Source organism: Medicago truncatula, chromosome 4 (assembly GCF_003473485.1).
Source record: "Medicago truncatula cultivar Jemalong A17 chromosome 4, MtrunA17r5.0-ANR, whole genome shotgun sequence".
Classification (NCBI taxonomy): Eukaryota; Viridiplantae; Streptophyta; class Magnoliopsida; order Fabales; family Fabaceae; genus Medicago; species Medicago truncatula.
In genome coordinates this window covers 34,546,480-34,571,676 of record NC_053045.1, presented here as the reverse complement: position 1 = coordinate 34,571,676, position 25,197 = coordinate 34,546,480, and the positions used below count along the sequence as shown (strand labels likewise).

At 34.1% G+C, this 25,197-nt stretch overlaps 5 protein-coding genes across 5 annotated transcripts; 2 read left to right on the top strand and 3 right to left on the bottom strand.

Annotated features, from left to right (window-relative positions):
- Positions 1–2,197: 2,197 nt before the first annotated feature.
- LOC25492748 (probable histone H2B.2) lies at positions 2,198–2,842 on the bottom strand. The gene has a single exon (XM_013600956.3). It carries the CDS (start codon positions 2,795–2,797, stop codon positions 2,351–2,353), a length of 447 nt encoding a protein of 148 aa, XP_013456410.1. The 5' UTR covers positions 2,798–2,842; the 3' UTR covers positions 2,198–2,350.
- Positions 2,843–3,911: 1,069 nt separating this feature from the next.
- On the bottom strand, positions 3,912–4,637 carry LOC11417139 (probable histone H2B.1). Its single transcript, NM_001425027.1, has one exon. It carries the CDS (start codon positions 4,575–4,577, stop codon positions 4,131–4,133), a length of 447 nt encoding a protein of 148 aa, NP_001411956.1. The 5' UTR covers positions 4,578–4,637; the 3' UTR covers positions 3,912–4,130.
- A 3,589-nt stretch (positions 4,638–8,226) lies between these two features.
- LOC112420872 (uncharacterized) lies at positions 8,227–9,228 on the top strand. The gene has a single exon (XM_024780630.2). The coding sequence runs from the start codon at positions 8,227–8,229 to the stop codon at positions 9,226–9,228; it is 1,002 nt and encodes a 333-aa protein (XP_024636398.2).
- A 7,903-nt stretch (positions 9,229–17,131) lies between these two features.
- On the top strand, positions 17,132–17,497 carry LOC11416846 (ubiquitin-40S ribosomal protein S27a). The gene has a single exon (XM_003606874.1). It carries the CDS (start codon positions 17,132–17,134, stop codon positions 17,495–17,497), a length of 366 nt encoding a protein of 121 aa, XP_003606922.1.
- A 1,011-nt stretch (positions 17,498–18,508) lies between these two features.
- LOC11413936 (glycine-rich RNA-binding protein GRP1A) lies at positions 18,509–19,597 on the bottom strand. The gene is made up of 2 exons (XM_003606873.4): positions 19,409–19,597; positions 18,509–19,097 (listed from the first exon to the last, which is right to left on the bottom strand). Exons 1-2 carry the CDS (start codon positions 19,520–19,522, stop codon positions 18,717–18,719), a joined length of 495 nt encoding a protein of 164 aa, XP_003606921.1. The 5' UTR covers positions 19,523–19,597; the 3' UTR covers positions 18,509–18,716.
- Positions 19,598–25,197: the final 5,600 nt, after the last annotated feature.

Below are 25,197 nucleotides of genomic sequence, written 5' to 3'. Positions count from 1 at the left end.
TTAATTTAAATTAATAACCCTATTTTAAATTGTCCTTTTGTTGATAAAATGATAAACTTCATTTATTTTGATTTTTTTTAGGTAAAATAAAAAAAAAATCGATTTATGACTGTTTATATATTATGTCACATGTGAATTTACGATTAATTTTTCGCCCAGGCTCCATAAATTTCCTGGCTCCGCCACTGATCTCAATGCTTATTGATTTTAAGCTGTTAGAATTTGTTGATTTCAGCGTTTTTGGATTTTAAGTTATTAGAAATGACTTATTTCACTGTTTTTCTGATTTAAGCTATTAGAATTGATGAATTTCATTGTGTAAGCTGTTAGAAGTTGTTGATTTCAGGGTTTTTTGGATTTTAAGTTGTTAGAATTGACTTATTTCACTGTTTTTCTGATTTAAGCTATTAGAATTGATGAATTTCACTGTGTAATTATACATTGCCGAATTTCACTGTTGTTAAAATTATACATTGCCAAAAGTTAGCTTCCAGCGAAATCCAGCATTTTCAAGGGGTTGGATTAGCAATCACCATCAAATAATTAGAAGAAAAATCGCAACGAGCACAACAGCAATATCAGATGTGAGAAAGTTGTTGTAATTTAAACGTTGTTCAGTTCAGCGACGCTCTCAAACGCTTCCTTCTTATGAGCATCTCAGTGATTCTTTATCTCAATGTTTATTCTCCCTGACTATCTCTTCTCTGTGTTATTAGAGACCGCCTATAAACAGAATATCAATTAATTTGAACTTTCTATTTCATTAGATCAATAATTAAACGGCAGCAATCAACACAGAAAAGACTTTGATTCGATTTGAAACCAAAACTTTTTCTAATTCAGTTAAGCTTACTCAGTTACAAAAGCAGACTATAGATTTTGATGATGAATAAGTTTTCGGGCTTGATCTTATATATGTACAAGCAATAATCATGTTCACCTCGCGCAAAAGAAAACATTTCGTAACTTACAAATTACAATCAGCATAATGTAGAACTCTTATGCAGAACTACAGCAAAAGCATCCGTAGTTTTCTGCACAAGTTTGGTCGTTAAAATGCAGAATATTCTGCAACACTGGAGTGGTAGAACACAAACTTTATGCTGAGTTATAACAAAAACTGCAGGATGCTTTTTTTATAACATTACCACAAGGATAATGCAAGTTTCATACACTAATAGCACTAAATATGCAAACTTGCTGTAGAACAATTTTCTGCATAACTAACCATTACATGCAATCTTACCCGTTGCTAGAAATGGAAGCTCATAAAAGTGTGTATAAACCTCTTCTACCGCAATCTTACAATAGAGAGTTGGGAATTCAGAATGCAAACCAGTTTGTGCAACACCTAACAACATAATATGTCCATTCATTTGCACGCTTCAGCTAGCAACTCAGTTTCATCTCTTTAAAGGGCTAAACATGTCTCTTCAACTATGAAACAATAACACAAGCACCGGCACAACACACACACTTCGACACAACATCGATTGTAATTTAAAAAAATGACATAATTGAACACAATCACATGCCAATACCAAACACCAACCTCACCTTCAAGCAAAAGTGTATGCTACAAAGGCCATCAATGTTTAAAAGGAGAATAGTGGTCAAGTATAAAACATAAACTTGCACAGTTATACCAAATAAATATTTTTGAAATCTAATATTATTAATTCTACCATTTTCTTCAACAGAAGGATCAACAAGATCCCATTAGTTCATTACAGTTCAATAAAAAAAAAATAGTGGATCTTAAACAGAGATGAGAGATAGCAACTTTTTAACAAGATCCCCAAATCTAAGAACTTGTAAACTTAATACTAACAGCTTTCGTGCCCTCGGAATCAACATGTTTCGCCAATTCTCCCGGAAGAACAAGCCTAAAATGTGTACAGATCTCTTCTACCACATTCCTACACTAGAGTTGGGAATTAGGAATTCAAAACAGATGGTACAACACCTAACAGTGCATCGTGCCCACGTCCCTTCATATCGAAAACCCAGATTGACAAACATCAATATGGAGTAAACACCAAACCAAATATACATTTCATCTCTATAAAAGCATAAAAAAAAAATAAAAAAAAAAAAGCCAACAATATTCAAATAGTACAAAGATATTGAATCTTGGTTACTCTGGCCCAAACAAATAAAACATAAACTTGCACAATTATAGTATATACAAAAAAGATCATTAATTCCACCATTTTCATTAACAAAAGGGATCAACAAGATCCAATCAGTTCATTACAAATCAAAAACAAAAAAAAAACTACAAAAAAAAAAAAGACTAATGGTGCATAAACAGACATAGTAACAACCTATAGGAAACTAGATCTCAAATCTAAGAACTGGTAAACTTAGTGACAGCCTTGGTACCCTCAGAAACATCATGCTTGGCCAATTCACCGGGCAGAACAAGCCTGACCGCGGTCTGAATTTCCCTTGAAGTGATTGTTGGCTTCTTGTTGTAACGAGCAAGTCTGGAAGATTCTTGAGTGAGTTTCTCGAAGATATCATTGATGAAACTGTTCATGATACCCATGGCTTTGCTTGAGATACCAATGTCTGGGTGAACTTGTTTCAGAACCTTGAAGATGTAGATCTTGTATGTTTCAACGCTCTTCTTGCTTCTCTTCTTCTTCTTCTCTCCGGCGGCTGAACCACCTTCCTTTGGAAGCTTCTTTCCGGCCTTCGGCTTCTTCTCCGCCGGAGCTTTCTCAGCGACGGTGGACTTCTTCTCCTCTGCTGGTTTCTTCTCTGCTGGCTTCTTCTCTCCTTTTGGCGCCATTCAAAGGATTGAGAACTTGGAACCTCGAGTAGTGACGTACAAATGCAGATCAGTGGATTGGCATCATAATAGCATATATCAACTTCCAGCTAGTTTTGTGCTGAAGATTATAGGTAATTAATTTGTCCTGATGCCAATGTTTGGGGGGTAAAATGTTGTATATTCATTCATCCTACAATCTGGCAATAAAGTATTCTTCTAGATTTGTTTACTAGCATATGGAATTGTGAAAATAGGAAGAGAATTGGTTTGTATGTGCTTACAGTTCTCTTGCAATCAGCAGCAGCATACATACTATATAAACATGTCAATCACAATGACAATGAAGTGAGCAAATAAGCTAGCATTATTTCCTAAAATACATTGAACATAGTCTACTTAAGCAATGAACTGAAGCTAGTTGGATAGTGGATTATTAATATCTCTAATCTCTAAAATTCCCTCCCAGCCAGGTGAATATGTATTGTTCGCAACTTGCACATTATTTTTTCAAAATTTGGGCAAATCAATTCTTCAACACAGTAAAAGTCTAAAAGTCATTTTCTTCTCTAGCATGTTTAATCGTGATATACACAAGGGTTTCTTAGAAAAATTACCCTGTATGATGATAAATTGTAAGTTTTGTTTAAAGACAAAGTTTGTGGACAATTTTGAAACATAAAGGACATTTTTAAAGATGGTGGAAGGATTTATTTTGTTGTTCACAACCCCCGTCGATGTCAATAAAGTTCCATTGAAACAAAATATGAAGGTGGGTTTTAGCAAAGAGCGTCAACGTAATATTTCACATTTTTCTTCAATAAAAAGCATCATTTTTAGAACAAATGGATTGCTCAAAAGTAAAGTAGCGTTGTGGAGCTCACTCATTTATGAAAAATTGAGTCGTTGTTGCGTTGGTTTAATCAGTTTACACATATGGCCAAGTTAGAATAATAGATGAGTGTACTTAACTGGTTTGCTTAAAAGTACTTTTTTTTTTCAATTCGGTATTCAATTTGTACTAACATTGAAGTGAAGTCGAACGGTTCTATGTCTATCTTCTGGCCCGTGTTTCTTTATCTTCAAATAATTCATTTAAGATCATGTGAATTAAATAACTTTAAAAATTAGTACTGAAAGAAGTTACGCACAAAAGTATGATGCGGATCAATGTACGATACATTTTAGAAGTCATATATAATCAATCCCACCATTATAACACAAAAAAGAAGGATCAGCCAGATCAAAATCCTTCAATTACATCATTAAAACAGGGGAAAGCTACTAATGAAACCTAAAAACACGGATCTACGAAACTAAACACCAATAAACAACAACGAAGTAGTTTTCAAATCTAAGAACTAGTAAACTTAGTGACAGCCTTGGTACCCTCAGAAACAGCATGCTTGGCCAATTCACCGGGCAGAACAAGCCTGACCGCGGTCTGAATTTCCCTTGAAGTGATTGTTGGCTTCTTGTTGTAACGAGCAAGTCTGGATGATTCTTGAGCGAGTTTCTCGAAGATATCATTGATGAAACTGTTCATGATACCCATGGCTTTGCTTGAGATACCAATGTCTGGATGAACTTGTTTCAGAACCTTGAAGATGTAGATCTTGTATGTTTCAACGCTCTTCTTGCTTCTCTTCTTCTTCTTCTCTCCGGCGGCTGAACCACCTTCCTTTGGAAGCTTCTTTCCGGCCTTCGGCTTCTTCTCCGCCGGAGCTTTCTCAGCGACGGTGGACTTCTTCTCCTCTGCTGGTTTCTTCTCTGCTGGCTTCTTCTCTCCTTTTGGCGCCATTGAAGGAATTGAAAATTTGAATTACTTGTTAGGGTTTTGAATTTGGGAACTGAATTGAGTAGTGAATTGGAGAATGAAGTGATTGTTATATATAGAGAAGCGATTCACGTTTTGATTGGCTGATAATGTTTCACGCGGATCGCTGATGTGGACTTCTGTGTTTGATGGAAACCGAGACGGATTGATGAGTTGGCAATGGTCTTCCTCGTTGAGTTGCTTTGTAAATGGACGGTGGAGATTTAATTGATTAATTTTTGCTTTTCGTTTTTGTTTAGCGCCAAAAGATGCCTCCACTTCATCTTCTACTCTAATCTACGGGCTAAGATTCTCTCCATTTACTAAAACTAGATTTTAGACCCGTGCGTCGTACGAGTCATTTCGACTAATATATAAGAATAAGTAAGAGTAAAAAAAATTCTAAAATAAATAAAAGATGAAGAGTATTATACATTTTACTTACGCAAGTTTAAAAAATAAAGTAGGAGATGACATGAAATCGTTTAAATGAAAATAATAGGAAGAATTTGTTAATAAGAGTGATAGTAATGGTAAAAAAAATCCTAAAATAAATAAAAGATGAAGAGTATTATACATTTTACTTACGTAAGTTCAAAAAATAAAGTAGGAGATGACATGAAATCGTTTAAATGGAAATAATAGGAAGAATTTGTTAATAAGAGTGATAGTAATGGTAAAAAAAATCCTAAAATAAATAAAAGATGAAGAGTATTATACATTTTACTTACGCAAGTTCAAAAAATAAAGTAGGAGATGACATGAAATCGTTTAAATGGAAATAATAGGAAGAATTTGTTAATAATAGTGATTTTTTTTTTATGTTTATCTATTTATTGTTGTGTTGGAAACAAAGAGGAAATTGTATTTTTTTTTTTTTTATGTTTATCTGTTTATTGTTGTGTTGGAAACAAAATAGGAGGAAATTGTTATAGGAATAGGAATAACGATTTTTAAAGTTTATCTCTTAATTAAACAGCTGATGAAAAGAAAGGAAAGTCTGATCGTCAACCATGGCTTATTCAAGGTTTCCGGCAAGCTGTTTTGGATGCTAGGCTTGCTGATATTCATATGGATGGTTATGCTTTCACTTGGTTCAAAAGTCTTGGAACTGTCCGCGCTGTGGAGGAGAAATTGGATAGAGCTATGGCTAATAATAGTTGGTTTGATAAATTTCAGAACGCTAAGTTTGAATGTCTTACTACCACATCTTCTGATCATTACCCTCTTTTGTTGGATTGTGCTCCGCAGCCTGCGCCTAGTCCCGGTCAACGTCGCTTTCGCTTTGAGAATGCGTGGCTTGTTGAACCTGAGTTTGGGCCTTTTGTTTCTCAAAGATGGCAAGGTTATGGTGATCGTCCTCTTGTGAATAAACTTAATCAATGTGCTGTGGATCTATCTAAATGGAGTATGAATACTAACCAAAACACCAGACAAGAGATTCGCAAGACTCAACGTAAGCTTGAAACTATCCGTTCACATGTGGATGCCTCTAATGTGAATTATTTCAATATGTTAAGACAGAGGTTAGATAAATTGTTGATCAAAGATGATATGTTTTGGAAACAACGTGCTAAGACATTTTGGTATCGAGATGGGGATCTTAATACGAAGTTTTTTCATGCGGCAGCAAGCACCAGAAGAAAGTTGAATAGAATTGAGCATCTTGAGGATGAGAATGGTATCGAATGTCGAACTGAAGATGGTCTGAAGCACATTATACGTGATTATTTCATGCATCTCTTTCAAAAATCACCAAGCTCGCGTGCAAGTGTCATTAATTTGGTTCCAACTTCAATCACCAGAGATGATAATGATATGTTGACTGCGAATTTCACCTTAGAAGAATTCAAACAGGCGGCTTTCTCCATGCAAGCAGATAAATGTCCAGGTCCAGATGGTTTTAATCCAGGTTTCTATCAACATTTTTGGGATACTTGTGGTCATGAAGTCTATCAGACAGGTTGTCATTGGCTAGCTAGTGGTGCTTTCCCACCACATGTCAATTCTACTAATATTACGCTTATTCCTAAAGGTGATTCTCAGAATTCAATGAAGGATTGGCGACCTATTGCTCTCTGCAATGTTGTATACAAAATAGTAGCCAAAGTGCTTGCTAACAGGCTCAAACATGTACTAGATAAATGTATCTTTATTAATCAGTCAGCTTTTGTCCCAGGTCGATCTATCTTAGACAATGCAATGGTGGCTATTGAAATTGTTCACTATATGAAGGCTAAGGCAAAAGGTAAGAGTGAAGATGTTGCACTTAAGTTGGACATTAGTAAAGCATATGACAGATTAGATTGGGATTACCTACGAGAAATCATGATTCAAATGAGTTTTTCATCTCGATGGGTTAGTTGGATTATGCTTTGTGTTGAGACGGTTGATTACTCGGTTTTGGTTAATGGAGCTTCAGTGGGTCCTATTGTGCCAGGACGCGGACTCCGTCAAGGGGATCCTCTCTCACCTTATTTATTTATCATTTGTGCTGAAGGTCTCTCTTCCCTTATTCGTGAAGCCGAACGTTGCAATAATATTAGAGGTACTTCGATTTGCACAAATGCACCAGTTGTTTCTCACCTTCTCTTTGCAGACGATTGTTTTCTCTTCTTTAGAGCATGTGAGAGTGAGGCTGTCTGTATGAAAAATATTTTGACTACTTATGAAGAAGCTTCGGGGCAAGCCATTAATCTCCAAAAGTCTGAATTATTTTGTAGCCGCAATACTCCAGATGATTTGAAGAATCTTATTGCTACTACTCTCGGTGTTCGTCAAGTGTTGGGTACAGGTAAATATCTTGGTCTACCTTCTATGATTGGCCGCAGCAAACATGCAACTTTTAAATTTATTAAGGATCGCATCTGGAGTAAAATAAACTCCTGGAGTAGTAGATGTCTCTCGCAGGCTGGTAGGGAGGTTCTCATTAAGTCTGTTTTGCAATCTATTCCTTCCTATGTGATGAGTATTTTCCTTCTTCCGGGTTCCCTCATAAATGAGATAGAAAAAATGTTAAATTCCTTCTGGTGGGGTCATAATTCAACAAATTCTCGAGGATTACACTGGCTATCTTGGGAGCAGCTTTCAGTTCCAAAGGTATATGGAGGTATGGGAGTTAAGGGCCTTAAGGCCTTTAATATGGCTATGGTTGGTAAGCAGACTTGGAAGTTGGTTTCTTCTCCAGAGTCTCTAATCACTCGTTTACTCAAAGCTAAATATTTTCCTCGAAGTGACTATTTTGGAGCTAGCATTGGCCATAATCCTAGTTATGTTTGGCGTAGTATTTGGAGTGCTAAAGATGTGATTCGGAGTGGTTTTCAGTGGAGTATAGGTACAGGCGAACACATACCAGTTTGGGATCATCCTTGGATCAGTAATGTTGCACGAATTTTACCTTCAACTCATCATCAATTGGAGTGGCCTTCCATCACTGTTTCTGACTTGTTGATTACACCCCAGAAACAGTGGAATATGGAGCTCATTAATACTTTCTTTGATTCTAGTACTGCCAGAAACATTTTTAACACTCCGTTGCTTCCTTCAGTAACTCATGATATGCCTGTTTGAAAATTTTGAAAGGGATGGTAATTATTCAGTTAAAAGTGCTTATAAAGATATTCTGAATCATGATATGGCAATTGTTCAACACCGTGTACCGGGTAACTGGAATTGTATCTGGAGCTTAAAATTGCCCCCGAAAGTTAAGAATTTCCTTTGGCGAGCTTGCCGCGATTGCTTGCCCACGAGAATTCGTTTGCAATCTAAAGGAGTTCAGTGTACTGACAGGTGTGCAGTGTGTGATGATTTTGGAGAGGATAGCAACCATTTGTTCTTTATGTGTAGTAAAAGTATGCTTTGTTGGCAACGTATTGGCTTATGGAGCCCTTTGATGGCTGTCTTTGATATCAATGTCAGTTTTCCAACCAATGTGTTTGCTATCCTACAACACCTGGATCAGCAGCAAAAGCAAATCTTCAGTGTGACCCTTTGGAGTATTTGGAAGCATCGAAACAATAAGGTATGGAACAACATCACTGATACAACTCAAGATATTTGTGCTCGTGCAGGTTCTCTTCTTACTAGCTGGAGGAATGCTCAGAATATTCGGCATCCTAGCCCTCAAAATCCTTCCACCCCGAATGATTTGAAGTGGATTAAACCAAGTCCTGGTAGGTTTACTTGTAATGTTGATGCGTCCTTTTCTCAAGCTCGGAATCGGGTTGGTATTGGTGTTTGCATTCAAGATGAAGAAGGTCGTTTTGTTTTAGCCAAGACTGAATGGATGACTCCGCTCCTTGATGTCGATTTGGGTGAGGCTTTGGGTTTGTTATCAGCAATGCACTGGGTTCGTGATCTCCAACTAGGTATTGTGGACTTTGAGCTTGACTCCAAAATTATGGTAAACAGTCTTTATGGTAGTACTAGTGGCGTCTCTAATTTTAGCGCAGTTATTAATGATTGTAGACGTCTGTTAGCTTCTGATTTAGTAACCTCTGATGTTAGGTTCATTCGGAGACAAGCCAACAAAGTCGCTCATAGCTTTGCTAGAGTGGCTTTGCGTCATGCTAGTTTCCATATTCATATTAGGATTCCATCTTGTATCTCTACTATTATTTTGAATGAAATGCAATAAGTTTCTTCTTGTCAAAAAAAAAATCTCTTAATTAAACAGGTTTAATTGAACACGGAGGTAATAACGTAAAATTCATCATAAAATCTAGGTTAAAATTAGGTTAAAAATTGGCTTACGGGTTAAATTTTATATATAAAGATAAATGAAGTTTTGCAATTTGGAGAAAGATAGACACAAAAGAATAGATGGTGAGTCCTACCACTGAATGGGTCTCATCATCATTAATTATTTTTGGTTTAATACATGTTTTGCTCCCTTAACTTATTTTTGAATTTCAATTTGGTCCTCTAACTTTAAATTGTCTCAATTTGGTCCCCTAAGTATACTTCTGTTTACCCAAGTGGTCCTTTCTGTTAGTGTTTTTCAAAAAATATTAACTTTATCCATCTAGCCAACATGGACAAAGTTAACGTTTTTTGACAAAAACTAACAGAAAGGACCAGTTGGATAAACGGGGTATAGTTAGGGGACCAAATTGAGACAGTTTAAAGTTAGGGGACCAAACTGAAATTCAAAAATAAGTTAAGGGACCAAAGCATGTATTAAGCCATTATTTTTTACTTTTTTCAAAAATTTGTGTGTCTATATCTCTCCAAATTGTAGAAATGGAGAAGGACATAAATGGACTCCCCAAACTTCCAAATCATAATCCTTGAGATGGACTCACATATGGTTTTTCCAAAAAGCATAATTCTCACCATTTAACATTGATGTTATATTGTAATCTCCATTTGGACTCTTTGAGGCCATAACTTGAATTTTGAAAGGCAATTAAGCACTTAGTCAAAATGAACACACGCTTAGATGCCACTTATTAAATAGTTATTCAATGGCTCAAAGTATCTAGAGGGAGTGAATATATAAAAAATAAATCAAAGTTGTAGCAAAGGAAAATCGATTATTTTCATATCACACTTATTCGATCACACAAACGAGAAATTGAACGTTAAAGAAGGTCAACACAAAACACAAGATATCGAATAAGCGATACCATTTGACTTAATCGGATTAAATGATAGAGAATATCTCTTAATTTGAAAAAGAACTTAACTTGTTAAAACTTATTTTCAGCCAAATTGAACCATTAGGAAGTAAATGCAAACAATACAATATTTATTCAACTGGGTGATTAAGATTTAGAATTCTAAGAATCCCTCCTTGATGTTATCGATTCTTAACAAATTATACACTTAATAGAGTTTCTTTCAAATCAATCAAACATGGGTTTTTCAACACAATTTTCAAAACCCACAATTGAATTAATTCAAAAATAGAAATTAAATACTTAAGGGATAAGAGAGACGAACGCGACAATTATACTGGTTCACCCACACCATCCTCTCTAGTGGGTTACATCCTCTTCCAAAGAAAAATGTCAATGAAGTTTTTGTTGAATATTTAACACCAATTATTTGTGAAAACGTTTACACTAATATTGCTCATTAAGATATGAGAATTCCACCATGAACCCAAATCTTTCAACAATCCTTGATGTATCCCTTGAACCTTGACATTGGGATTCAAACCTACAACTATCTAAGATAACGAAGCTTAATCAACCGATGTGATGACCCCATCAATACAAGAGGTTCCTCTATCTTTGCACGAGGCACCCTAAAACTCTTCGGTCTTCATTGATCTAAAACACTCAACATATAATTCTTCCACCCCCCTCCCCCCAGTTCCCTAAAGGAGGCGAACGACTGCAATCTTTCCTTTAGGTTTCAATTTCCCCAATTGAAAACCCTAGAATATCATAACCCGACGTACAAAGAATATATATATCTTTGTAACTCACAATTTTTCAAATTCAAAATAAATATCTAACATTGTTGAAAGAGTAAAGGGTAGAAGAACATGGTTTGAGAAAAGAGATTATATGGCTATGATTTCTCAAACGTAGAAAAAATATTCAATCAATAAAGTGATCATAGAGAAATCTTAGTTTTACGTTTGCAGTGGAAGAACTCTCACCAATAAAATAGGGATATTGAAAAATGTAATATCCCAATTATACCCTTAAACAACTTTTCTATAATAAAGATTGTTATTGGTGTCATTAAAAAAATATATTATATTTTTTTGTTATATTGTTAGTGCCATTGAAATAGATAATCATGGTTTGTTTGATTTATTATAACTTGAAAGCAACAAATATTTAGATTTTTAGTTTTAATAAAAATTTCATAAAAAATAAAAAACGTTCATAATTTTCAAACTATTTAATGACATGTAGTGCCTGTTTGGTATGGCTTTTTTTAGCCTCAAACGCCGTTTGGAGACCTTCACCGTGGTTTCTTTATTTTCCATCATGTTTGGTTTTCTTTTCTAAAAGTGATTTTGTCTTCCAAAATCAATTCTATGAGAAGCTACAAATCTCAGCTTCTGCGGTGGGCTAGAATCAATTCTTCTATTATATTTAACTGACATTTATATAACTCACATTTTTCCTTCTTTACCCTCACCATCACCTCTCTCTTTTTCCTTACATCTGTTCGGCTTTTCAGTTCCTCTTGCCCAACCCATTTCAATTTGTCTTCCATCTCTGCATTTCTTAATGCCTATTCCTTTTATTGTTTTCTTACCAGCTGATTTCAGAAATTGTGGTGTCAATGAAACGAATTTGTTTGATTAAACTTAGAGATAAGAGAGGGGAAAATTTGACGAATTAAACTTAAAAAGAGAAAATGAAACGAATTTGTTTGATTACGCTAGAAGTGGACATTTCAGTTCTTGCCTTGGTGCATCAATGGAGTACAATATAGACTTTTTTTTTGCTGTTGTTGCGACTCTTGTGAGTGGGGAAGTAGATTTTCTTGGTTAGAGAAGACGATGACAATGGGTTAAAGGATAAGGTCCAATCTTTTTTATTCTTATTTTTTATTTTTATTTTTTATAAAATGCCAAATTTTCTACAATTAAATACTAAAGGGATAATATGGTCATTATACATTCACAATCAATTTTGATTCAATGTATCCAAACAATATCAACTCAAAAGAATCACTTTTAATTAAGCGTATCCAAACATAATCAATTTATATCTAACTCACTTTTAACCAAAATCAATTTTCTCAAACTCAATTCTATCAAAATCAATTCTCCCCACCGTCATACCAAACACACACGTAGTCGTGAAAGAAATTATACAGTTTTTTTAATTAAAAAGCAAAATGTCAAATTAAATAGTTGAAAACTATTTTATAATACACACACTAGTGGCACAGGACAAGGGCCGCCTCTAGAGATCATGGTCCCCCACATTCTAAATACATAATAACCGAGTTTTTGATCATTTTACATATATTAAAAAAAAGATTTAATTAGTCTTTTGGTCCCCTAAGTAATTTTCAGTTTTCATTTTGGTACAATAACTCGTAAAATCAATATTTTGGTCTCTCTTGTTTTGCTCCGTTTTTATAACTTTATTGATTTACCCTATGACGACCACTATGAAACCTAGAACTTGTTTACATGAGATCCAAAAATTGCAACGTGCTTTCATTTGATCATTTAGGTGGTTGTTTCACATCCAAAGAATGTTGGAATGCAGGACATTAGAAGACTTGACGAAATGAACCAAGCTTTGCCTTATGAAAATAAGATGGAAGATTTTGTGTGGTGAGAAGGCTTTATGGTGTGATGTTATGCAAGGTAAGTATTGCCGTAATGATACCCATGATCTTGATAATGTCATAGCTAAGTCTAATGATTTATGCTTATGGAAAAATTTAACTAAGCTTTGGCCTAAGTTGAAGGATTTTGAGTATGGACAAAGTATTCACGCATGGAAACAATGTTGGGTGGATTGTGGTTTTAAAATTGTAAATTTGGATGTTTGAGGAATGTCATGGTGTCTGAGTTGGTGGATACAAATGGTCAATGGAATGAAGAGATTTTGAAAGATTAGTTTCCAGTGGATGTTTTGGATGGAATTAGCGCTATTATGTTTGTGGAGGAATAAGGAGGAGCATTGTACGGGCTTTGAGAGACCACAACAGTCGTGGCAGGTGGCAGCAGGTTATAAATTATGCTATAAGATACATGGCAACGAGTTATGTGAATCATGATGTTTTGAATGCAAAATAAATGGATTTTTTAAATAAATGGAAAATATTACATTAAACGATTGAGTTAGGATCCTTTCTATTTATTTATTTTTTTAAAATAAATGGAGAATGTTATTTGGTGAAAGATAAATATAAAAAATTAGAGTCTAGAAGTCCTAGCTCAACTGGCAAATGCCGAAATTGCAAGGCGGACGTCATGACCCGGGTTCGAACCCGGGACCTCACAGTTGTGTGTGAGTTTATTTTCAGTGGATTACCACTTCATCTAAGACCAAAAAAAAAAAATATAAAAAATTAGATAAGGAGTCGTATCATTAAGTATGTCTCACCACTATTAATTACTTATATATTTTTTTTAATGGATGTTATAGAGACAATATTAAATTGAGAGGATTTTAACTCACAACAATAGGTTATATTCGAAGATGATTATTTATGAGCAACCTTCGACTCATATTAGTTAGTTACTTTTTGCAAATTCTATTGAGATGATACATTTTCGCAGTGTTGCTTTGCAGTTGTTTCTTTTGGGTTTCACCCTCTTTGTTAAAAGAAACAAAAGTAAAATAGATTGAAATCCTTAAATGCGTGAAAGTAAAATGGCATGTATTAAAAAGGGCTTGTGAATAAAGTTTTAAAGTGGCATTTCACATGGGAAAGGTTAGTTCTTTTCCACCATGGGAAAGTTGGATTCAATGATTAGATTAAGTGAAGAACATATTCTTAACATGCTCTTTCAACACTAGATTTTTCTTCACACTATCTTCCAACAATTTAAAAATTCCAAAAATTAATTTTCAGAAATTAAAAAAATCAAAAAAATTCAGATAATTTTTTTAAAATTCTGTAATTCAATTATTGAATGTTAGAGTTTTTTTTTTGAAAAATTGAAAAAAAAAATTCCAGAATTTTATTTCAAAAAATTATTTCAAAAACCTTATTTTCCAGAATTTTATTTTCTTAGAAAAATAAAAAAACTTTAATTTCAAAATATTTGTTTAGGATTTTTATTTTATTTTTCAGAATATCTTATTTTATTATGAAATTAAAAAATATATTATTTTTAGAAAAATAAAAACTTATCTTAGTTTCCAAAATTTTATTTTTATTGAAATAAAAAAAAATCAATTTTTTTTTCTAACATTCAATAAATGAATTAAAGAATTTTAAAAAAAAAATTATCTGAATTTTTTTATATTTTTTCGATTTTTTTAATTTCTGAAAATTAATTTACGAAATTTTTAAATTGTTGGAAGATAGTGTGAAGAAAAATCTAGTGTTGAGAGAATATGTTCTTCACTTAATCTAATCATTGAATCCAACTTTTTCATGGTGGGAAAGGATTAACCTTTCCCATGTGAACACACACCAAATTTTAAACCATTTACAATGAAGTAAAAGGCGACGAAATGTTTAAGTTTCACAAATCTAAAGAGGAGGAAGAAAACGCATATTTTTTTTAACGAAGAAAATGCATAATTATAAAGTGCATAAAGGTTAGGAACATCAAATTAAAGATCATGAATGTGAATTTGACGATAAAATAATGGCATCTTTGAGATGACTAGGTGATCAATAATTTCTTGACAAAAAAAAACATGATAACAATTGTTTAATGATAGCTTTTAATCTTGCTATGGTAGTTAAGCAAGGATGGGGTTTTCTGTCTAAACCTGATTCTTTAGTTGCTAAATTTTTTAAATCGAGGTGCTTTCCACTGTCTCCATTTTTGGGTGCTAAACTTAGTAATAACCCAAGTTTTGGTTGGCGGAGTATTTGGAATTCGCGTCAGTTACTTTTATATGGTTGTAGATGGACGATTGGAGATGGGCAACATGTCAGTGTGATGAATGATCCGTGAGTTCGAGGTGTTCACGGTAGTTGGATTCAATCCCCACAAGGCCAATACGTGCATAGTTTGTGTGTGTCTGATTTGATAGTTGACGAGGAAAGAGTTTGGGACATTGATAAGATTGAATCTTTGTTTTCAGATGATATGGTGCAAACTATTCTCGATACACCACTGTTTGCGGAAGTTCAGAATGATAGAATAACGTGGATGATGAAACGTAACGGGAGGTATACTGTTAAAGACTCGTTATAAACTGGATATGATGGAGTTGTTACACACTGATCGGTTCCATGTTGAGGGAGAGTGACATAAAAACTGGAAGGTGAATTCGTTCACGACATGTACAATGTGAGGTGATCTGCCCTTAGTGTGATACGGCTGTTGAGGAAGATTGGCATGCTTTCGTGGGTTGTACGGTTGCGTGTGAAAGTTGGTATTAGGCAGGACTTTCGACTGTGCTACAAACGCGAGTTGGAACTGAGAGTCACTTGGCAGATTTTGTTTTTGACATATGTTGGAGAGGGAGGCAGTAGCCTTACTCGATGCTATTTACTTTGCTGATGTAAACAGATGGGATCGGGTTGTCTTCGAGTCTGACTCTGATACTCTAGTGCAAGCTCTATCGTCAGCGGGACATAGTGATTCAGAATTCTATGCGATTGTTTTTAGTATTATTTATCAGTTATCTTTACATTCCAACTTCGAGGTGAAGTTTGTTAGGAGACAGACAAACATGGTTGCTCATACTTTAACTACGGCGGCCTATTCTTGGGCTAGTCACCGTATTTTTAATTCTTATTCTTCTTGTATTGAACATTGGTTGATTAATGATAATAGTTAACTTTATTTTGGTAAATAAAAAAAAGGCAGATGTGATTTCTAAAATATACATTAAATCTCTTTATTACAATGTCATCGACTACTTATTGCATGAGTCTAAGAGTTTTTCTTCAACACTTCAATTTGATGAAGGGAATTGTTTTCGTCTTCGACGCATGATTTGTCTGTGTGTTTATGCTTGTGGAGGGTTGAACGCTTGTTTGCATGTTTTCCTCTCTTGAACAAGCTAACTAGCCTCTTAAATAAGATCTATTTTCGAGCGAAGCTTGGCTTTTCAATATTCATCAGTGAATTTTTTGTGACTGATTTCTTGAGTAGTATCTTTGATAAGTTCTTTATTTTGGTCCCTCGTTCTATTTAAGAGGTACATAGAGTTCACTTATTATTCCTACCAAACCAAGGGTCAGCAGTTTACACAATGAACACATTTATATGGTCCCGAAAATACCAGTACAGGATTTCCCCAAAATTCAACAATAAACAAAAATCTAAATTACAATATTATGTTCAAAATTCATCCTTGCCTATTTTTTTTCACGTCAAATACCTTCTAACATCTTAAAACATCTTAATGTCTTCCAACATCTTAATGTCTCTACTTAGATCATAAGCTTGCATTACCAAACTCGGCTCCATAACAATTTTATTAATTACACTCTTTATGTCTGAATTATTATAGTTATAAACTTCAAATTTCATCAACTATTTTTATTAGGCTAAAGTGCACTTTTCCCCTCTAACTTTCAAAAACTTGCAATTTTGACCTCCTAAGTACAAAAACTACAATTTTGACCCCTTAAGATTTAGCCCATTGCAAATTTGATCATTTTAGTCAATTTTAAAATAGTCAACGCCTGCGTGGCATGCCACGTGTGTCCGCATGGTGATGAACTCATCACCTATCTTTTTAATTTTACAAAAAAGATAGTTCATCACCTATCTTTTTTTAAATTTACAAAAAAAATTAAAATGTCATAAAATCATTTTATAAATTAAATAAATAAAAAAAGTAATTAAATTATAAAAAAAAAATTAAAATTAAAAGGAAGCGAAATGAAAAAGGAAGCGAGGTGATGAACTCTCGCCAGAACTTATCTCCGGGAAGAGTCTCCCCCCTTGGAAGACGCCGCCGCTGTTCCCAATGACAACCCCTCCTAATACAACTTCGCCACCGTCAAGATCTCGTAGCTTCCGTGCACCTTCCTTGGACGACGGCCGCATTCTCGTCGATTGTAACATCCAGAACGAGTCCACTCACCACCTTGCTCTTCGTCTTCGTGGTGGAGCTAAGAAGCGTAAGAAGACCTTCGCCAAAATTTCTCACAATCGGGTCAACATGAATCTGGGTCGGGTCGGGTCAGTTTCTGGAACTGAAGCTGAAACTTTTGCTACTGAAGAAGTGGATGATGTTGATGGAGAAGATGAAGATGGTGTTGTTGAACGTTTAGAATTTGATGAACGTTTTTGTAACTTTTCTTGTTCCAACACCAACTGGTATGTTCCTTAAAGCACCACCTTTTGTCCAATATCTTTTGCAATGTTCTTGTTCTCAAAATATTGGTTTCATGGTTTGAAATGTTGTTGGATCTTGCATTTTTATGCCACTAAAAGGTAACAACTTGAATAAAAATAAAACTAAAAGGTAACAACTTTGATTAGAAAATGAATACAATTTTGTGCCTTTTGAATTAATTTTTTTTTTTGAAGATTGTTATGAAGACATGAAAATTGAAGATTGAAGGTTTTTTATTCTGGATTAATGACAAATGATGAATGTGTATTATTTTGAATTTTATTTTAAATTTTTTTCTGATTTTTTTATATTATTTAATTTAAAATCAGAAATAAATAAATAATATAAAAAAATTAGAAAAAAATTAAAAATTTTAAATGATTTTAAATTTTTATTTATTTAATTTATAAAATGATTTTATTATTTTTAATTTTTTTAATTTATTATTTACACACGTGACATGCCACGCAAGCGTTGACTAGGTCAAAGGCTAAAAAGATCAAATTTGCAATAGGGTTAAATCTAAAGGAACTAAAATTATAATTTTTATACTTAGGGACCAAAATTGCAAGTTTTTGAAAGATATAGGGGGAAAGTGCATTTAGTCTTTTTATTAATTTCACTTTCATGTTTTTAGGTTTTAGCTATATTTTTTGGGTAACTTCTCTTGTGCACCATATGTCTTGTAGGTAAATTTTTTCCATTTGTTTATGCGTTCCATGACATTTCCATTTGGCGGATATTCATTTGGCTCATGGAAATGGTCAACAACAATTATGTGCTCCGAAACAACCTGATTAAAAGTGTGTTCATTAATTAGAGAAGATGCCATCATGTAAAAGTAATAAAGTCCACCAGTTTTCTCCCAATTATCCGAAACGAATTGATTAAAAGCGTGTTCATTTGTTTTAGAAGACTACATTATTTTTCACATTCAAAAAACCATACATTTGAATAAGATTAAGTTATTTTAATAGTGCATCAGATCTAAAGAAGCAAACCAAATTAACAAAAGTCAGTAGAAATTTGTTGTTATTACTAATATCTCACTATCCTTTCAATCGATCGTTTATACACAACCAGATTCAGAGGTACAGAGAACCATTTTCATTCATAGGTGCACATAAACATTAAACTATAACATAACAATACTAGATCCCAACATCTAATATACCAACTAAGCATTAATAGTTAACACTTAACATCTGCATAACTAACTTCTCCAGCTTCCTCCATCACCACCACCACCGCGTGAATAGCGGGAACCACCATCATCACCATAACCACGGTCCCTACCACCACCATAACCACCACCACCTCCTCCTCCATAACCACCTCCACCACCACTGCTTCTGTTGTAACCACCCTCACGGCGACCACCACCGCCATATCCACCACCACCACCACCGTATCCACCGCCACCACGGCCTCCTCCACCACCACTACCACGGCTCTGAGCCTCATTAACAGTAATGTTCCTTCCATCCATATCCTGACCGTTCATCCCTTCAATAGCATCTCTCATCGATTTCTCATCAGCAAATGTCACAAATCCAAAACCTCTGGATCTTCCAGTTTCACGATCATTGATAATCTGCACAAAAATAAAAAACACAAAATCAGATCTAAAACTTTTAACACAGTAAAAAAAACAAAAAACCATATAGTAACCGATCGATCTTCTTCTTTTGGTTAAAAGATGAAGATGAACGTACCTATTAAGGTGAGTAACAATATATCATATAGTAACAGAATCAATCACAGTAACAGTAACAGAATAATAGAGATCAAGTAACACAGAACAGAACAGAACAGATCGGAGATCACAGATCAGAAAGGTTTCATGAGAAATCCGAATCAAAATCGTGTCAGATCCGATCCGAAGCCTGTAAGCAACAAACAGACCTTCGAATCGATGATTTCTCCATATTGAGAGAAGGCTTTCTCGAGAGCTTCGCTATCGGTGGCCCATGCAAGACCTCCGACGAAGCAACGGTATTCAACATCTGCAGAAGCCATTGATGGAAAAAACTAAAACCCTAGATTTTACAGTAAAAAGATTAGAAGATAAGATATTTTGTGATTTTGTACTGAAGAAGGTGGAGTTATATATAGATGGGAATGGGTTAATTGGTGGGGTTAAGATTGTAAATGATGCACGAAGATATTTTTGATCCTTTTTCCGAGGTGTTAACTGCGGTTACTGTTGTGTCAGAATATTACCAGGGTTAACTGCATTTGTTATGGGCTTTTTTTAAAAGAGAATCTTCGTTATGGGCTTTCTCTTTCAGATATTTTCCTCCTTTCCCTTCTTATTCACACTCTCTCAGAAACTAGTATAATTTGGGAGTGATGTAGTTTTTTGTTCGTGGATTTTAGTTTGAATTTCTCACTAAATTGCATGGAAGCTTTGACATGGCAAGTATTACTACCCTTATAAAAAAAAATACAATTCATCAATTTTAGAATTGAGATGACTAATGGTGAGGTTTGATTATTTAGTCCTAATGTCCTATCTATTATAGTCCTAATGAAGATAATTGTTGAGTATAGTGATCTTATAGGCATTAGAGATAAATTCAAGGAGAGTCACAATTCTAGCAAGTAATTTCGTTGATATCATATCTCCCATAGGAAATATAGGTTGGTGATCCACCTTTGACTATAAAATGTAATAATTTTTGTGATAGAATTAACCTTTTTTTTTGTTTTTTTTTTTTTTGTTGAGAGAAGTGATAGAATTAACTTTTGAAAGGCTTAACAAAACTTTTTGTTATAGGAAGTGGATATTACCCTACTCAAAAGCATTTGTTTAGGTTCTTCCGAAATTAGAAAAATAGCGTAGCTTCACAAAACATTTTTAATTTATCATAGAATTAGCGTATGGCTCATGAATAATTCATATACAATGAAATGATACAAAGGAGTTAGAATAAAAATGCTTATATGAACCAAAACTTGGCTACTCTCCAGAATATCACGATCTTGAAGCATTATACATTCGAGTCCATTATTCATCAGAAGAAGAATTTAGAAGCTCGGTTCAATGCAATTCGCTTGAAGGAAAAATGCACGTTAGGTTTGTTGAATTTTTCCCATTTTTATTTATTTATTTAAACAAGTGGTAATTATCATTAAGGGCTTGATACGATAAAAGTAAATTGCATTCTTTGAGTCAGTGTCAAAATCTCAATAAAAGCACAAATTGATACGATAAAGTAAATTGTACTTGCACTTTTTGGGGTCAGCATCAAACTCCAAATTTTATTCACAAAACACTTATTATTCTCTCTATTACTACTCTTAGCATAACAAACTACTTTAAAACTACATTCCTATTGTTAATGGAATGGATAGTAACAATTTTGCTAATTTTATTGTTACCGGTTAGTAACAATTTTACTAATCTTATTGTTACAGGTTAGTAACGTAATCCCTTCACTTCAACATCGTTTGTTATGCGTTATCCCAATTTATTTTCTTTTCGTCAATACTATCGGGGCTCATTATGGCAATTACTCATTAAGCATCTTTAGAGCATCCACAATGGAGATCCTCATATTTGATGTCATAAACGGGTCTCACATTAACACATCATTTTTTATTATTTTTTAATAATGGTACCTAATAGGTACTCAACCACTCCAATGTTGATCCTATATCAAAAGATATAAATGGGTCCCATCGATAACAAAAACAACTCAAATAATGATTATTTTATTGAAAAGTGGTGTGGGGTTCACTTAAGATTGGGGTCTTAAGTGAGACCCCGGGTCTTAAGAGACCCCCAATTTTTTTTATCACAATGGGAGTACATATTAGGTACCGTGTCTTAAATTGTAAAGACCCTACCAATGTGGATGCTCTTAAGCATAAAGTTGTCTTTTATTCTTTCCCTCAATTATAGTATAGTAACTGCCCACTGTCCCATTTGGAATGAGGAGTAAGTGTTGCATATACTATAACTTCTTGATGGCAAAAGTAGAAGTAGATGTTGGTTCCCTAATGAGAAGAGCCTCACCATCTTCAAACAGGAACAATGGTTGGAGGTATGCCTTGATCCTTTAATTTAAGTTTCCGTTGTTTAAGTAGAATGTCGTTTTCGTTTTTAAAGAAATTAACTCACAATAACTCATTTAGAAAAGAAGCTTCAAAGTGGATTATCAGATTAAGACCTAAATGGTTGTGACGATGCTTATGGGATTTGGGTGGAAGACAACGATCTTGTCATAAATATGGTCAATTCATAATATCTAGTGATCTTCTTCAATACCTATGTTGATAGAGATTTGTTTTAACTATTGAACGTTCAGATGAATTGAAAAAAATATTGAAAGTATGTGGAAGGCTTAAGGGTCGCATGATTATCCTGCTTGTTTTAACCAAAATACATGGGACATTATTGGTACTAATACTTGTGACTTTGTACGTCAAATCAAATGTGAAAAAATTTAAACTAGTTGGGAGATATCATCAACTTTGAATATGAGCATGAATTGATTAAACATGAGGAACATATATATTTAATTCACAAGTCATATTGCATGATTTCAAGGCTAGTATATTAAAGGTTTGTTTGGAAGATCAAAGAAAGTGAAAGGAAATATTGTAAATGGAAAGATAGTTGAAGGAATAAAAGTGAGTAGAAAGTGAATGAAAAGTGAGATGATTATTTGACCGTTTGGTATGAAAGAAAGAGGAAAGAAAGATAAAGGAAAGATAGATCTATGTTTATTAAAATGACATAAATATCCTTATATTAAAAATTGATATTGTACTAACATATATTAATAAAAAAAACAAATAATAAATTAACGGTAGCATAATATTATATGGGAATTATTTTATTAACCGTTAACTTATAAGAAAAAATGTTAATGGATGGGTGTATATATGTATAATAGTAATAAATGATGAATGCCACCAAAGTCACAGTCACAGGTGAGAAAAAAGAAAGTACATGCCATTGGAATTTTTTTATTCAAATAACAGCAGTATTGTAATTTTACAATTTTGGAACCCATGCCAAGCTTTCTTCGCTGATTTGAGCGGAAAGTTTTAACACGTGGGCTCCATCATAATTAAACTTTCTTTCCACTCTGACAATGCAACCATGCAAGGGAAAAAATGTTTTTCAACAACCTTTGTTTCCTCTTTGCTTTCTTTCCTTATTGTTTCTGCAGTTCCAAACATACCCTAAATTCGTCAAATTGTTAGAGTCGAATTAAGGTCAAGTTGTGAAATTTGGATTTGTTAAAATAAACATGGATTTTTTAAAATTTCAAAAGTTCAAGTTAAGAATAATAAAAATATACACCTAAAAATTTCGAGTCTAGCTTTTGCGGTAGAGTTTTTATTATGTTTTAAATTTGTCTACAAAAGTGTCATTTATGAATTTCAAAGTTTAAGGATAATTAAACAAATTTTAATTTAATATGAACTAAAAGCGTGTGTTGAAAATTAGGTATATATTCTTCATTATGAGTGTCCTTATGTTGCTCATTTTTAGACACAAACATGCCATTTTTTTATGAGAACGAAAAACAAAATTTAGTAATTTTGTAGGCACGGTAAAAAGAATGGTGCAACATAAGGACACCCAGAATGAAGACATGTTGTGTGTGACTTATAGTTAAAAAATGTGAATAATATGGTCATATGTGCCTAGAAGTAGGCCTGGACAACGGGCGGTTCGTTTCGGTGCGGTTTTCGGTCTCAAAATTCGGAACCGATCAAACCGACGGTGTGAATATTACAGTCCGTTTCCGTCCGTTTGAGCCCACGGTTTCGACAGTCGGCGGTTCAACGGTTTTAGCAGGTGGTCGGCCGGACTCCGTCGGTATTCGATTAAACAAAATCTGGTACAAAAATTACAAAAAAAAAAAAAAAAAACATAATAACAGTGTTGGTGGGTGTTCACAACTTATTACATGTGAAAAATGAAAAGGATTGTGTTGTCTGTGTTGATAATAAAGGAAGAAATAGAAGATGAAATATTTGAGATTTGTGGAGCTGATTGAGGAAAAGCTCTCGTTCCGAAGGAATTGTGGTGTACTAGTAGTTCCAGCAGGAGATATGATGTGTGTATGCTGATGTGCAATGACTATGGTCATAAAGTAGTGATTTGAAAATATAAAATATTAAAAATAGACATAAATTAATGCCTTGAAATTGAATAGTTTTTGAGAGTTCCAAGACAATTGAGAGAGAGACAACACGTCTTCCCTATGCAAGCCAGCTTTCACATTGTAAAAGTGTTAATTTTTATCATTCTTGGCATAAAATCGGTCGGTTGCTGGGTACAGATGGATTGATTTTTGCAATCCGAATCCGACCGTTCATAACTGTATAAAACCAAAAAAGCATGAATCACCAACCTGCAGTTCATATACGCCCGACCCGAATGTTCACGGTTTCACCGGTTTGGCCGATTTTCGGGTGGGTACGGATATTCTGTCCAACCCTACCTAGAAGTCTAGTTTGGGTTAAGATGTTATGATAACATGATTGCTTGATGAATTTATGTAGAATGACTGTGTGATATAATTTATCAAGATGTGGTTATGTGATTATATCCTTATGAGTCGGGAATGGGTGATCCTTGAAATGTGTGTTATACTAAGTGACTATATGCTGTGATCTATCCTTATATGAGTCGTGAATGGGTGATCCTTGAAATGTGTTATACTAAGTGACTATATGTTGTGATCATATGAAATAGTGAACATGAATCTTGAGTACTCTCTCTCGACTGTCAATATTGGAATTCCATAAAGACCACAATAACCTTAGACGCACCCTTACAATCTAGAGCGCTACGAGCATGACTGAAGGCCCAAGTTACTTGGGGTCTAAGTCACGGAAATGCAAGTTTAAAGAAGGCTACAAATACCCCTCTTGAGAGCATTCTCAAGGCATGACCTAAACAATTATAAACTCTAGTTTTAGATATTGTACTCACTGTAAGTACACCCTCCATCCCTTTTTATAAAACCATTTTACAAATATCACGGGTTTTAAGAAAAGTTGTTAGAACCCTCAAAAACAAAAATTGTTATAATAATAAATTTGTTTGAAAAAATAAAATACAAATTGTTTCCTCAATTTCATGATTGTAGTTCTAGATTTCGTGTTGATTGTACTCACTAAATTGAATTCTGTTTGTGCAATTCATGATTGCTAATTCACACACTATCATCATTTCTTTTTGGGTTAATTTCTAGTATCCTAGTGAGAGTAAACAGGGAAGTGAGGAACCACATATTCAAGGTTATTTGCTTATGGTGACGAGATTGTTGGGAGTTCACATGAATAATGAGGACTCCTCACGAAGAGAGAATATCTTTTACAGTAGGTGTCTAGTTCAAAGAAATTTTTGTATAATGATTGTGATGTGGTTGCACTAATGTAGCCGGTACAAAACTAGTTACAAAACTAAATCTTAATATAACTAGGATAGGGAAGTCCACCATGACGCTTCACTAACAAATTCAATTTTGTTCACAACACACACAAAATTGTTCTTTCCCTTCTTAGTTCACAAGAAGTGTGCAAGAGCCAAAATGCTCTTAAACTTAAAAGATGGATAGAAAAATGAGAAAAAAAAGCTTAAATATGCAATCCGTCCCTGTAATTTGGACGCGTTTTAATTTTCGTTCTTGTAAAAAAAATTAAAAATTAAAAAATCATAAAAA